At 35.4% G+C, this 13,617-nt stretch overlaps 1 protein-coding gene across 1 annotated transcript; it reads right to left on the bottom strand.

Moving 5' to 3' along the window:
* Positions 1 to 9,692: 9,692 nt before the first annotated feature.
* Positions 9,693 to 12,690, bottom strand: LOC111389000. Its single transcript, XM_023013833.1, has 5 exons — positions 12,657 to 12,690; positions 11,655 to 12,372; positions 11,425 to 11,558; positions 11,166 to 11,244; positions 9,693 to 9,783 (listed from the first exon to the last, which is right to left on the bottom strand). The coding sequence occupies exons 1-5, from the start codon at positions 12,688 to 12,690 to the stop codon at positions 9,693 to 9,695; spliced, it is 1,056 nt and encodes a 351-aa protein (XP_022869601.1).
* Between the last annotated feature and the right edge of the window lie 927 nt (positions 12,691 to 13,617).

Consider the following 13,617-nt stretch of genomic DNA (forward strand, 5'->3'; position numbering starts at 1 on the left):
GACCAAATCAATTGTAAATTCCATTTGCCTATCTTGTGGTATGCCTGGTAAATCTTCTGGATATATGTGTGCAAAATCTTGCACAATATTAATATCGTTAACAGTCATTCCTATATGTTGGGAACTGGTGATATTAACTAGAAATCCTTGACATGACTCCTATTTCAACATCTTTTTCACTTGAATAGCCGATACAAGACGAGGTAAAGACTTGAACTTTGCTCCAAAGAAACGGAATTCTTCCTCTCCCGGTCTGTGAAATAATACTTCTTTTTCGTGACATCGAATGATCACATGATTAAGTCCCAACAATCCATGCCCAAAATAACATCAAAATCTTTCATCTTCAAAAAGTATAAGTTTGCTTATAATATTTTCCCATCAATCTCTAACTTCATAGCCTTAGTCATCTAATTTGTACAAAGAGTTCTTCCTAAAGGGATGCTAACCTCTAATTCATAATTTGTTTTCACACATGCAAAGTTTGACCTAGCGACGAAAGATGCAGAGATAAAAGAATTTGTAACCCCAGAGTCAAAAAATATGTAAGTAGGTACATCAGATAATAATAGAATACCTATTTTCATAATTATAGTGTTAGACTAGCAACCAAGGGACAGAGATCAAATAATGTGTAGTTCTAAGTAAAAGAACATAAGCAGTTACATTAAATATATTGATAATAAAATACTTGCTATCACATTCGGATCCTGCTCCGTCTCATGCTGATTCAGTGCAAAAACTCGAGCTTTTGCTTTCTTATTCTTGTCTTGATCATAATCCTTCTTCTTTAGAGGCTCTGTGCAGTTGAGAGCAATGTGTCCTGACTTACCACACCGGAAACACATGTTCTTACCAAGTAAACATTCACCCCTGCAAAGTTTATTACACCTAGGATAGGGTGTAATACTCCCACTCGTCCTACCAATACGAACTCCTGTGCTTGGACTTTTATTTTGCCAGTTACGTTTGTTCTTGTTCTGATCACTCCACTTTCTTTTTCCCAACGACTCCTTGCTCTGCTGGGCATACTGTCCAAATGTGGTCCTCTGATATGAAATAGCATGGGCTCTCTCCAACATCTCAGGGTACGAGATGAAACGATGGGCATAATGATCGTGCCGATCTCTGGGCGCAGTCTATTTTTGAACCTCCTAATCTTCTTAACTTCAGTATCTACTAAGTGTTGGGCAAATCTTGAGAGCTGCTCAAACTGTCTTTCGTAATCAGTAAGCGACATGTCCCCTTGCCTGAGCTGTAGAAACTCTGATTCCTTGAAGTCCCTCAAAGCCTGTGGGAAATATTTTGCCTTCACTTCATCCTTAAACTACTCCCAAGTCAAGTTACATTGCTGCTCTACCGTCCTATTGCGTGAGACAGATTCCCATCAGTGACTAGCTGCTCCAACAAACATAAATTCTGTACATAGCACTTTCTATGCATCCGTACAAGCGATGTGTCGAAAGATGCTCTCCAAACCTCTAATCCACTCCTTAATAGCCAATTGGTTGGAACCATCATCGTAAGTCAGAGGCTTGTACCTACGAAAATTGCTCAACCACTGAGATAGCTCCCGAGACAAATGGAGGTGCATTTTACTATGGCAATGCATTTTGTGGCGGCGATACTTGGCTCTGTATGCTCAGTTCTTGTACCGCTCGTAGTAAATCCCACATCAAGTTCGTGTGAGTAGGTGGTGTCATTTCCTAAAATTTAATATGATGTTATTTCAGTACTAAGTCTAACAAGTTATACTTATGTTATCGTATGCATATCATAAATTTAACGAGAAAAATAACCTTAAAAACTTAAAGATATGCAATTTAAAATATTTAAATCATGTAAAATGTCTAAGTACATTCATCTTCTTACCCTTTTACATACCTTAGGGTTGTCGGAGAGGTGGTTGATTGGTGGTCGTTGAGTACCAAAGATTATTCATATATTTAATAACTTTTAATTGTTATTATCGTTAAATTCATAACTTTTCAGAAAATATTAACCTTTAACAAATATTACACAAGGAAACAAATAAACATTTTATTACACGTAATATTTAAAACGTGTAAAATTCAGTGTTTATATATATCATCAAAATTTATTTATTTACTATATATTATTATTTTTTTACGTAGGGATTACATCGAAGTTTTAGCTACTAGAAAATACCACATACTAGTGCATGGACTATTATAAAATTTCACCCATTAAAAAAAAATTAATTTAGTGACTATTATGGCTAAACATAAAATTTATTTTAATGGAAGTATTTCTATAAAATCTACAAATATATATATACATACACATATACAATTTAGCAATAATTTAAAATCCTTTTTTTTTTCAACTGTTCACATGTGAACAGTACTACTCACGATTTTTTTTATTTATTTTCTAACTCCTAATTAAATTTGCAAAAATAAGAATGGTGAGACATATATAGCCATCCACAATTCGTATCTCTTAGCCTCTACAATTCCATCAAAAACCCTAACTTTGTGAACGATAAACAATATATAATCCCAGGGTAATATTTGCAAAACCAATTAATAATTTAGAAAAAGTCAACAATTATCAGCTACAAATTATATTTGAAAAAAATGAAACCAAATTAAACATCTTTCTCCACAACAAAACGATAGAATGCATATGGATCTACAGGAAATTAAACCTAAGCTCTGATACTATACTGTAACGACCCAAAATTTAAAGATTTAAAATCGTTACTAAAACCTTTATTTCATAATTAAATAAATTATATCAAACATTCTAGATGAAAATCTTTCTAGTTCCATCTATAAAATAAATAAAGCCTATGGAAAACATAATTAACTGAACCATGTTCCAACTATTAAATTTCAAATTTAACAAGAAGATAAAATTGAAATAACGCTAAAAAAAATAAATAAATAAAATTTCATTGTTATGTTACTCAGAATTTATTTATTTTGAATTCCATAATTTCTAGCATTACAACTCCATCGCATCGCTCGCCAACTAACGACCCGTTCTAATCTGTGAAGAGTAGGGAAAAGGGTAAGTACATGGAAATACTCAGTAGGATATAAAATTAATGGTGCGGTCCCGTATAAAAATTTTAAAACATGTATCAGAAAATCATACCGTTTTATATCTTTAAATTCGGTAATAGCTCATATCATATTATATCATATCATTGTGCCGAATGGGCATATCATTCATACCATAGCATCACATCATAATTTTATCTTTCATGAGTATAAAATTCGTCAACATGAAAAAGAATATTTAAATATGATAGAAAAACACTGCATCTCAATAGCCTATCTCGTAATAAATCAGTTTTTTGGAAGACAAACTCCAAATTCACGTTCCAAACTTGTTTTTTTGTATTTGTTGCTGCTATCACCATATATGGGTGTCTAAAGGTAAAAGAGAATATTGAATTTTAATAGGCCTAAAAGTCTTTCAAAGAAACGTGTTTTTTTCCCATAAAGAGTCTCAATTCTATACAATCTCTATTTCTTCCCTATCTAATCAACACATGGTAACCTATCACTATCATCTCCCAACAACCTGGGCAAATAAATTATTTTAAAATAAAACTACCTATATATATTTTAAGATACACATGTACTAACAATCCCCAACTAATTCAAAATAACACGTGACACGTGGCGGGTGCATTTTCATCAAAGGTTAAAATTAAATTGTAAAACTATGCTTCATATACCTTTTTCAAAATGAAATATCTTGGAGCTTATTTATTCGAATCGACTTTTTCTTGGGCCTAATATACATAATTAATTACGAGCTATCCAACGAGTACAATATTGATATATTTATCATTACTCTATCTATATTTAAATATTTGACCCAATTAAAATTGAACTTTATTGTATTTATCATTTTAGTCTCCTAACTTTCCAAATTTAAAAATATAGTATGAAAGTAAATAAATTCTAGTATATCCGAATTTTCGGGGCTTTATATCGAATATAATCAATTTTTTTTGTCATCCCTACGTTCATATTCATAACATTTTTTCATTCCATTCTTATTTTTAAAATTTTATTTAAAAAATATGTTATTCCTAAAGACGATTTTATCCAAAGTTTATGAACATTTCAAAATGCGATACACTTGTAAAATTTATGGTGTCAATATATTTAACATATCTTTTATTGGGAGCAGATAACCCCAATTTTGGTTTAATGGTACATCCCAACAAGGGACGACCATAGAAATGAACTTATTCTAAAGAATATAGATTTCTATACTCTATTTATATAGAGTGTGGCAATTCTAATATCCTGATCGGTATAAACATCAACAGCTACGAATTGGATTAGTTTCTCCTCAGGAAGGGATTATAGAAGTTTTGAAATGAATGGAAAGATAAACTACTTTCATTAAGTGGTTTTTTAGATAAGCCAAAATATGAAGAAATAGATATGCGTAGCTACTTTTTTCTATGGATAAAAAAAAAAGGATCTAATTGATAGAGGAAGCCCCTACCAACATTTTTTATATATAATTTTGACAAATAATCTATACTCTTAGATTTAAAATAATCTAACGATCTCCATCATTTATACTAAAACCCATATATCATATCATTTAAAAAATACCTCAGTTACTTTTCAAAATCACAAATTACCATATAAGAAGCAATTTTCCTCCAATAAAAAAAATAAGAAATCACAATTCTTCTCTCATTCCATTTTTTCCACTAATGCATGCATCCCAAAAAATAAATAAATAAATAATAAGAATAATAATAATAATTATTATTATTATTATTATTATATATATAATGGATTGCCAATTTCATTTGAATCTAAGATCCTTTTTTTTAGTGCAGTAAGAAGAAACTATGTCATGTACGGATTAGTTGAATTCTTTATTACTAGAGTTGGTGCCATTGGTGTTTTTCCTTATAGCGTGAAGAGATATCAATATTTTTTGATTGACAAATGTGCTTTAATTTTGATTAAGCTAGTCTCGCTTTTTTAGAAGAATTCTTTTAATTCTCAAATATTTTTGGTACAAGTATTGCCTAAATGCTTCGCTTAGCTTTTCAAGATTGCAGCCAAGGAAAGGCCCTTTTCTTTTCTGAGAATCAGGAATGAACTTCATTTACATGCTACGCTGTAGCCACTTCATTAGCTTCTGTTTTTGTCGTACCATAAAACTTTACAGACATTTAATTCATAATGGAATGAATATATCGATCCATTTATGCTTGTTGAATATAAACAAGTTCTTGAAATTGATAGTCCATTTAAGTTTCTCAGGAATATATCAATTTGTATCTATATATTTTTGTTGGATGCATGTTCGTGAAATTATTTCTTTCGACTTAAAATTACCGCAAGTGTATGGTTCGTTAACAAGTAATAAAGTGGAATATTAAGTTTCAAGTATCATTCCACAGAGATCGAGTAGTTCAATTCGATCTGTCTTAGCCTTAACCGAAACGAATTTGTCAAAACAGAGTTTATTCTTAGAAAAACCCTAATTTAGTAAAACCCTAATTGATGAAAACCCTAATTTTGCTAAATGATTTGATTATGCAAATTATAAGTTCAAATGAAATTAATTGCAAAATGATGATTGGAAGCAAAATTGATTGTATTCAATAAAATTAGAAAACACTAGGATCACGAATTCCTATGTAACACTTGAAACCCTAATTTCACAATATGATAACACAATTTGATTATTGACAACTCAATGCTCCTAATTCTATCCAACACACTCTCTCGAGCAATATTGAACCTATTCTTATGTATCACCGCCTATATTTCTATGAAAAATGCATATACATAAGAATGCATGGATTTTATGAACAATTAGAGAATCACGCAAAGCATAGAGGTATATTTCTATCCCCTATCGGACCCTACAATGATCTATACCTTGTCAAATCTATTTCCCTTCTTTCAAATGTAAGAAATAAATCAGTACACATCACATAATCGGGTGCACACAATCATGGATGAAATAAATGTATATGAATCATTCAATCAATCAAATATGCGTTTAATTTAACAAATTACAAAATTAAAATCCAAAAGTCATATTACATAGTTCATCGATCTCTTAGTATGAGAAAACTTAGCCTAACATTGAAAATTTAAAGGAACACATGAATTCTTGAAAATAAAACATCATCGGATATTGAGATTTGATGAAATCTTGATGTTCTTCGTGAAATCTCTTGTTGATCTCTCTCAATTTGGTCTCCAAGAAGTGTTTCATTCTCCTTCAATGCGTTCTCACCCTAATTCTGATGAGTCTAGGCTTTTATATCCCCTCCAAATCTCTTCCAATAAAGTTATAACGTAAAAAGGAAACTGCAGAATCGACCCGAATTTTTACACCATGCGAACACATGGTTGAACCTATTTTGGGTTTTCAATTCACAGGTGGGGGTTGTGCGGCCGCATGGTTATAACACCATGCGAACACATGGTTATAACACCATGCGAACACATGGTTTAATGATCTTCCAATTTGTGCCATTTTAGTCCCCTAACTCAATTTTCTTGTCTAATGACCTTTTTTCTTCAACTATTTTGTTTCATCATCTCATATTGACCTCCAATTAGTACTTGATACTATCAATTCTTCGATTGCTCCTTTGTCTTATCTTTTTGATATTTGCACTTCGACCCTTGAATTATCACTTGGATTCTTTTTGTCCTTTTTTTCTTCTTTTTCTTGTGAATTCCATCAAGTCCATCAGAAAACCCTACAATCCAAGAATTAAGCGAATTTAGGTCACATTTCAAACACTTTGCTCGTATTTTAGTCATGTTTGTGAGTTATATAAATGCATAAAAATGCACTTATCGAATCCCCCAAACTTGAAATGTTGTTTGTACTCAAATAAGATAGTGACTTAAATCTCAACAAACATAGCTTAATAACCTACCGTATCTCAGAATTGGAATTCAGTAATTAACACAGGAAGTAGTTTCAATATTGCGAGAATAGAATTTACCTTTGCTTGTAGGATGCCGTGTGTGTGTGAACTCATACCAACATAGCAAGCTTATGATTGGTTTAATCCCGACCCCAAAATGGTCAAATATATCCTTACTTTGCTCGAGCGACACACAACCCCTCAAACTTATTCTTTTCACTCAATTATCCTGGGGTTGTGTTTTAAAGTTAAAGGTTTAGGTAATTGTAGACCTTACCCTCTCTTTGTTTGGATAGATCTCACCATCATAGGTTCGCATGTCAACAAGTGAAGGCTCTCCTAGATTTGATTGCTTTAACACTCAAGATTAAACTAAGTTACTTGCCTTGCCTTAAAGGTGTGATTTTTATCAACCGAATGTCCAAGGGCTTCATTCTTCCTATCGTACTCTGTATTTTTCATTCATCATTTTTTTTATGTCATCTTATCATTTTCTTTCCATATAACCCCTATAACGAGTTTTAGGCCGATGACTTCCAAATCAGTTGGCCTTAGGGCACCAGGTTTTACACCCTTACAGGCTTTATCCACTCAAGTTATAAAGACTCAATCAGATGAATTTTTATTGACCTCTTTCTCTCTTGCTTTCTATATGACCCCTGTAACGAGCTCTGGGCCGGTGACTCCCAAATCAGTTGGCTTTAGAGCACCAGATTTCGAGATATCCTTAAAGGCTTACTTGCTCGAGTCATAAAGGTTTGGAAAGGTGTCATATTTTCATAACCTAGATTTATGTCCCTTTTTTAGTTTTCTGGACATTTGATCTCTAGAATTAACCCCCAATTTAAGACTTTTACCTAGTCTTTGTCTCACTTGTCTAGGCAATCTATACAGCGTAATTCAAGCACGGAGCCCCCACTTATCTCAATGTTCCCCTATAATTGTTAAACCATCTCCAAATTATTCAACTATTTTTGGTTTATGGATCTACATTCATGTATAGTTTAATCTAATCGAGGTTTTCTAATTTCTCCTGCTTTATTCAAACAGAATCACTCACCTATCATGTGTGGCATGAGTGGCGTGCATATGAAATGTTAAGTACTATATCAGCAAGTATTAGTCAAACAAATTCTGCACCATATTCACAATTCCTAACACATATCTATTCCAATCACATAATTGTCAGCAAGGCTATTAAACCCACACAAGAATGCAATGAATTTAATACAGCATATTGATCCAATAATCAGTCATCAGGCACACACTATGCATTCAGTAATAGAAAGTATTGATGGACTGTGATCGTTTCAAAATAGATTACATTACAAGCCGATAATTTATTTTCCAAAAAATGTCACCGTTCAAAATATGCCACCACCCTCCAAATTTATACAGTACATTGCCCTCAATGTGAAAGGTAAAGGTTTCAAAAAGGCATAATTTGAAGGACAAGTGCAAATTAAAAACAGCAAAATGAGTTAAATAAAACTCCCTATATCACTGTGGTGGTGGTGAACGATAACTAAGTCCCGCGATGTCATCGTCCCGTGGATGTAGGAAATGAACCAAGATCTATCTTAGTAGATCTAACTGCTGGACCTGCTCTACTTGCATGGCTCTCATCATGCTACTCCGTGCTCTAACTTCGCCCTCCATGCTATGCATATGGTCCCAAATGTCATTCACTCTTATCTGTAAACCATCCACTCTGCCCACATATAGACTTGGCCGCTCGTTCATAGTTTCCATCTCCCTCCTAACTGATAGGGCCTCCTGATATGCAGAGTGCACATGGTTTGAGTGGTACTGATATCACGTCGGGTTATCTGCATATCAATTTTCAAAGCCCCTAGAGCTTGTTGGATGCCCTCTATATCGTGGCTTGTTCTTATGAGAGTCATAAACATCTGACGTAGTAACTGTGTATCAGCTCCCATCGATGGTGGTGCCTGGGGCATCTCAGCATCATTGGGCCCCTAGCCCCGTGTAGCCTACTGCTGTCTCGCTCTTTCTCTTGTTCGCCCTGATGTCTTATCCGAGTTCGCTCCTAAGACTCAAATGTAATATGCTTTATTGGAGGCCTGGGTTTTTAAGGCACCTCCTCTCGTAAGATTGTAACGCCAGCAGCCATGCATATGCCGCTGATGAGGTTGGGGAAGACCAAAGTGGTACGCCGATCCCGCCAATTGCCCAAGGTGTGGATTTGATTATAGATAAGGGTGACGAGGTCTATTTTGCAATCCCAAGCTAGATGATAAATGAAGCGTGATGTTTGATCAGGAAATGTGGTTCTGTGTGATGTGGGCTCGATGTTGTGGCAAATGAAGAGCCATAGAATGGCTATGGACGGTGTGAGCTCTATCTAATGCCACTCAGCAGTCGCTAGGGGCCATGCATTTTTTCGTCCCAGCAAAACCTCGGCTACTTCATTCCAGTTGAATTCGATGGGGATGTGAACCACATTTTCCATGTTTAGCTGATAATAATCGTGGATAACATCTGGGAAGAACATAATCCATTTCCCTCGTACCCATGTCTGATGTATATGCTCTGAACCTAGGGTGTCAATTTCACTGTTGAAATTGGCAAAGAACTCTCAGACTAGATTCTCATAAACTGGGTGAGGTCTCTCTACCACTTTATCCCAACCACAAATTCGAACCAGATTCACTAATTCAAACCCTGGGAAATCTTCAAGTTCAACTGGTCTTTCAAGATTCATTGTCCAGTGGCGTATGATGTTCTCATACCGGGCCATGGTTTCAGCATTTAAGAACATCTATAATTTCCCTTCGAGTTCCCTAGTTCTTACAGTTCCGGAAGATGAGCTGACGTTTTCCTTGCCCTTTGAAGTTTTTTTTTGCGGCATCCTGTAAAAAATAAGATTTTCAATGTCAAAATCATAGAATGCAATGAAAAATGGCATGCGGAAAACATAAAGTCGATTTTTGATGCATGAATCTCCCAAACTTACTCCTAGATGTATGTGTAACGCATTTGTGTACAATATTCAAGACATGATGTTCAAGATAGTAGAAATATTGCGCCAATTGAAAAAACTAACAAAGTTAGGCCCAAACATGCACATTATGAAAATTTGACCCATGACCAAGTGCGCACTTTTGACCCAAGCATCATCAAAAGATATCGAAATTTTCTCGAGCAATCTCTAGGCATATGGAAGTATTCAATATAGTCTATCACATACTGAAATTTCAAGTTGATTGGATATTGTTTGGTTAGGTAAATGAATGGGCCAAGTAGGTGACGTGGGGTGCCGTGACCTAGCCATATGGTGCCTATGTTATGCAAGTTTGGGTTTTATGTTTTTCATGACCTTTCATGTGATATTTCATTACCCAATTTCTATTCACATCAATCGTACTGCATGACAAAAGAAAAGTTTACAAAATTGCATAAAGATCGTCACTTAGGCATTTCATCGAACACATTGTGTGCAATATCTTCAATTCCATTTTATGAATGATTTGCAAAGTGTAATCACCCACAATGCAAAAACACAAATCAATGCCAAAATCCAAGTCTACTTACACCCTTTCACCTCAATTTCCAATTGTAAAATTGTAAATACCCATAAACTGAAATCTAAAGGAGGAGAAGAGATAAAGTTCATACCTTGAATACCTTGATTTTGAGATGAATGTGTGGATGTATGAAGGAATGAAGGATGATTGGTGAATTTTTTTGGATGTGTGCGTGTAATTTGGTGATTTCGCACCTAGGGTTCAAGAGATGAATGAAAGGGGAATGGGAAATGAATGGCCAAGTTACGGGTAAAAAACCTGTAACTGGATTTGCTATGTGGCCGCATGGTATTAATCCATGCGATCGCATGGTATAGTAATCACCCCCAAATTTTTTTACGGTAAGTTTCCATGTGATCGCATGGACACTTTATAATTTATTTTCTTTTTGACGTTAATAAATAAAATAAAATGAAATGAAATAAAACAAAACAAAATAAAGTAAAAAAAAAATTGATTTTCCCCAAAAAACATGACATCGACCAAACTTTGGTATTCAATTAATACCTTGACCCGACCTTTCAACTCCCCAAACTTTTCAACATTAGATTTTTAAACATCTTGGTGCATGTGTGGGTTTAAACTTAGTGCCAAAACCACTTTGAACTATCAATCATACATTGGCCCTTTAAATTTTTGAAAATGACCTTTTATCTTGAAATGTGTAGATTATACCCCCCAATCACCCAAAACCACCCCAAGCTTACCGAACATGTGCTCCATGCCTAGGAATTTGTGTGAACAGTGCTTTGACTCTATTGACATGCATGGATGATCGATGACTTACTGACAAAAAAATGCAAAACGTAAAATTGAAAAATGCCTAAGCTAACGCAGAAAGTAAAATGAAATAAACTAAAAGGATACAGTGGGTTGCCTCCCACTCAGCACTAGTTTATAGTTGATAGCTCAACTTTTCCACTTCTACTTCAATTAGGCATTCCAAGTTGAACGGTGGACTTTTACTTGGAGAAGTCCCGCCCCAGTAGTGTTTCAGCCTTTGCCCATTAACAATGAATGTTCCTTTTGTTTCATGGCTGACCTGTATAGCTCCATATGGTAGAACTTTAGTGACAGTGTAAGGGCCCGACCACCTTGATCTTAATTTTTCAGGGAAGAGCTTGAGTCTCGAGTTATATAATAGGACTTTCTGCCCCACTTCGAACTCTCGCCGCTAAATATGTAGATCATGCCACTTTTTGGTGCGTTCTTTGATAAGTTTCGAGTTTTCATATGCTTCCATTCTAAATTCATCCAACTCATTAAGCTGCAATAAACGCTTTTTACCAACGGCCTCCAAATCAACGTTCAATTGTTTCATAGCCCAATATGCTCGGTGTTCTATCTTCAGTGGGAGGTGGCACACTTTTCCAAAAACTAGGTGGAATGGAGACATACCTATCAGTGTCTTGAATGCTGTCCTATGTGTCCATAATGCATTGTCCAACTTTTTAGACCGGTCTTTTTTGGAAGAATTCACTATAACCTCTAATATTCTCTTCAGCTGCCGATTGGACACTTCAACTTGCCCGTAGGCTTGTGGATAATGTGGGGTTGCTACACGGTATTTAACCCTATATTTACTCGGTAATTGCTCAAATTGGCGATTGCAAAAATGTTTGCCCCCGTCACTAATTATTGCCCGTGGTGTGCGATATCTGGTAAAGAAGTATTTCTTCAAGAACCCAATTACCACTTTCGCATCGTTCGTTGGCAATGCAACTTCTTCCACCCATTTTGACACATAATCAATTGCTACCAGGATGTATTGATTTGAAAACGGTCCCATAAAGTCGATTTCCCAGACGCCAAATATCTCGACTTCCAATATGCTGTTTAGTGGCATCTCGTTTCTTCTTGAGATATTCCCAGTGCGTTGACATCTATCACTCCTCTTAACAAACTCAAAGGCGTCTTTGAACAATGTGGGTCAGTAAAACCCTGACTGTAAGATTTTTGCGACAGTTTTTTAAGCTCCCAGATGCCCCGCATAGGCAGATGAATGACAATACTCAAGAATCTCGGGTACTTCATCTTCAAGTATACATCTTCTCACAATTTGATCAGCCCCTCACCTATAGAGAATAGGATCTTCCCAAAATTAATATTTCAGTTCAGCAAAGAACTTCTTCTTCTGGTGACTCAAGTAATCTAGCGGTGGGATTAACTTAGCCAAATAGTTGACGATATCTACATACCATGGAGCTTCTTCTGCACTGAACATCTGCTCATCTGAAAAAATTTCGTTTATATCCAATGACACTTCTTGTTCTTCATGTTCTAATCTCGATTAGTAATCTACTATCATATTTTCACTGCCCTTCTTATCCCTAATTTTAATGTCGAATTCTTCCAGCAGTAATACTCAATGGATTAATCTCGGCTTAGCATCATTTTTTGTCATTAGATACTTCAATACGGCGTGATCTGTGTAGACTACGACCTTAGACCCTATAAGATATGATCTGAATTTTTCAAAGGTATAGACCACCGCCAAGAGCTCCTTCTTAGTGGTTGCGTAGTTGATCTGGGTATCATTTAATGTTCGGCTTGCATAATAGATCACGTGGAAGATCTTGGAAGACAAAGATGTACAGAGCTGCACTCATACACAGGCTAGATTAGCAAAATCCACCGACTAAAGAAGATCAGGAAAATTCAGGATCTTCCAAGGCCAAAGAGTTAGAAGTCCAAGAGCGCCAACAAAAGCAAGATGTGCACGATTGGACAGTTGTTCAAACCGTGTTGCATGACACCACTCAACTCTCTGTCGGCTCTCTGTCCGTCCAAGAACTTCAACATATGATTACAGACACCGTTTGTACCCAGTATGGTCGTTCATTGCAATCTTCACTGGTATATGTCAAGCCTATAGTCTTCGAATTAACGAAATAAAGATGACACTCGATTACCAACCTTCAAAATTTCAATATTTTGATGGAAAGGACAACCTAAAGCAACATTTGCTCATTTCATTGAGACGTGTAACAATGGAAGCACTTATAATGACATCATGGTGAAGCAGTTCATACGCTCCCTCAAAGGTGCCACGTTTGAATGGTACACCGACTTACCAGCAGGGTCAATTAATAGTTGGGATCAGCTCAAGAGAGAGTTCCTAACACGCTTCTACAGCACCCGACGATTTGTCAGCCTTCC

The sequence above is a fragment of the Olea europaea genome, unplaced genomic scaffold, assembly GCF_002742605.1.
Source record: "Olea europaea var. sylvestris unplaced genomic scaffold, O_europaea_v1 scaffold547, whole genome shotgun sequence".
Lineage (NCBI taxonomy): Eukaryota > Viridiplantae > Streptophyta > Magnoliopsida > Lamiales > Oleaceae > Olea > Olea europaea.

Excerpts from the sequence above, each read along its gene's own strand:
- LOC111389000 (XM_023013833.1), bottom strand. The coding sequence starts at position 12,690 with ATGAGCAGATGTTCAGTGCAGAAGAAGCTCCATG. Across the intron at positions 11,245-11,424 it reads CTGGGGCGGGACTTCTCCAA|TAAGTCATCGATCATCCATG; the intron begins GTAAAAGTCCAC and ends TTTTTTTGTCAG. Across the intron at positions 9,784-11,165 it reads AGGCATGGAGCACATGTTCG|GATGCCGCAAAAAAAAACTT; the intron begins GTAAGCTTGGGG and ends TATTTTTTACAG.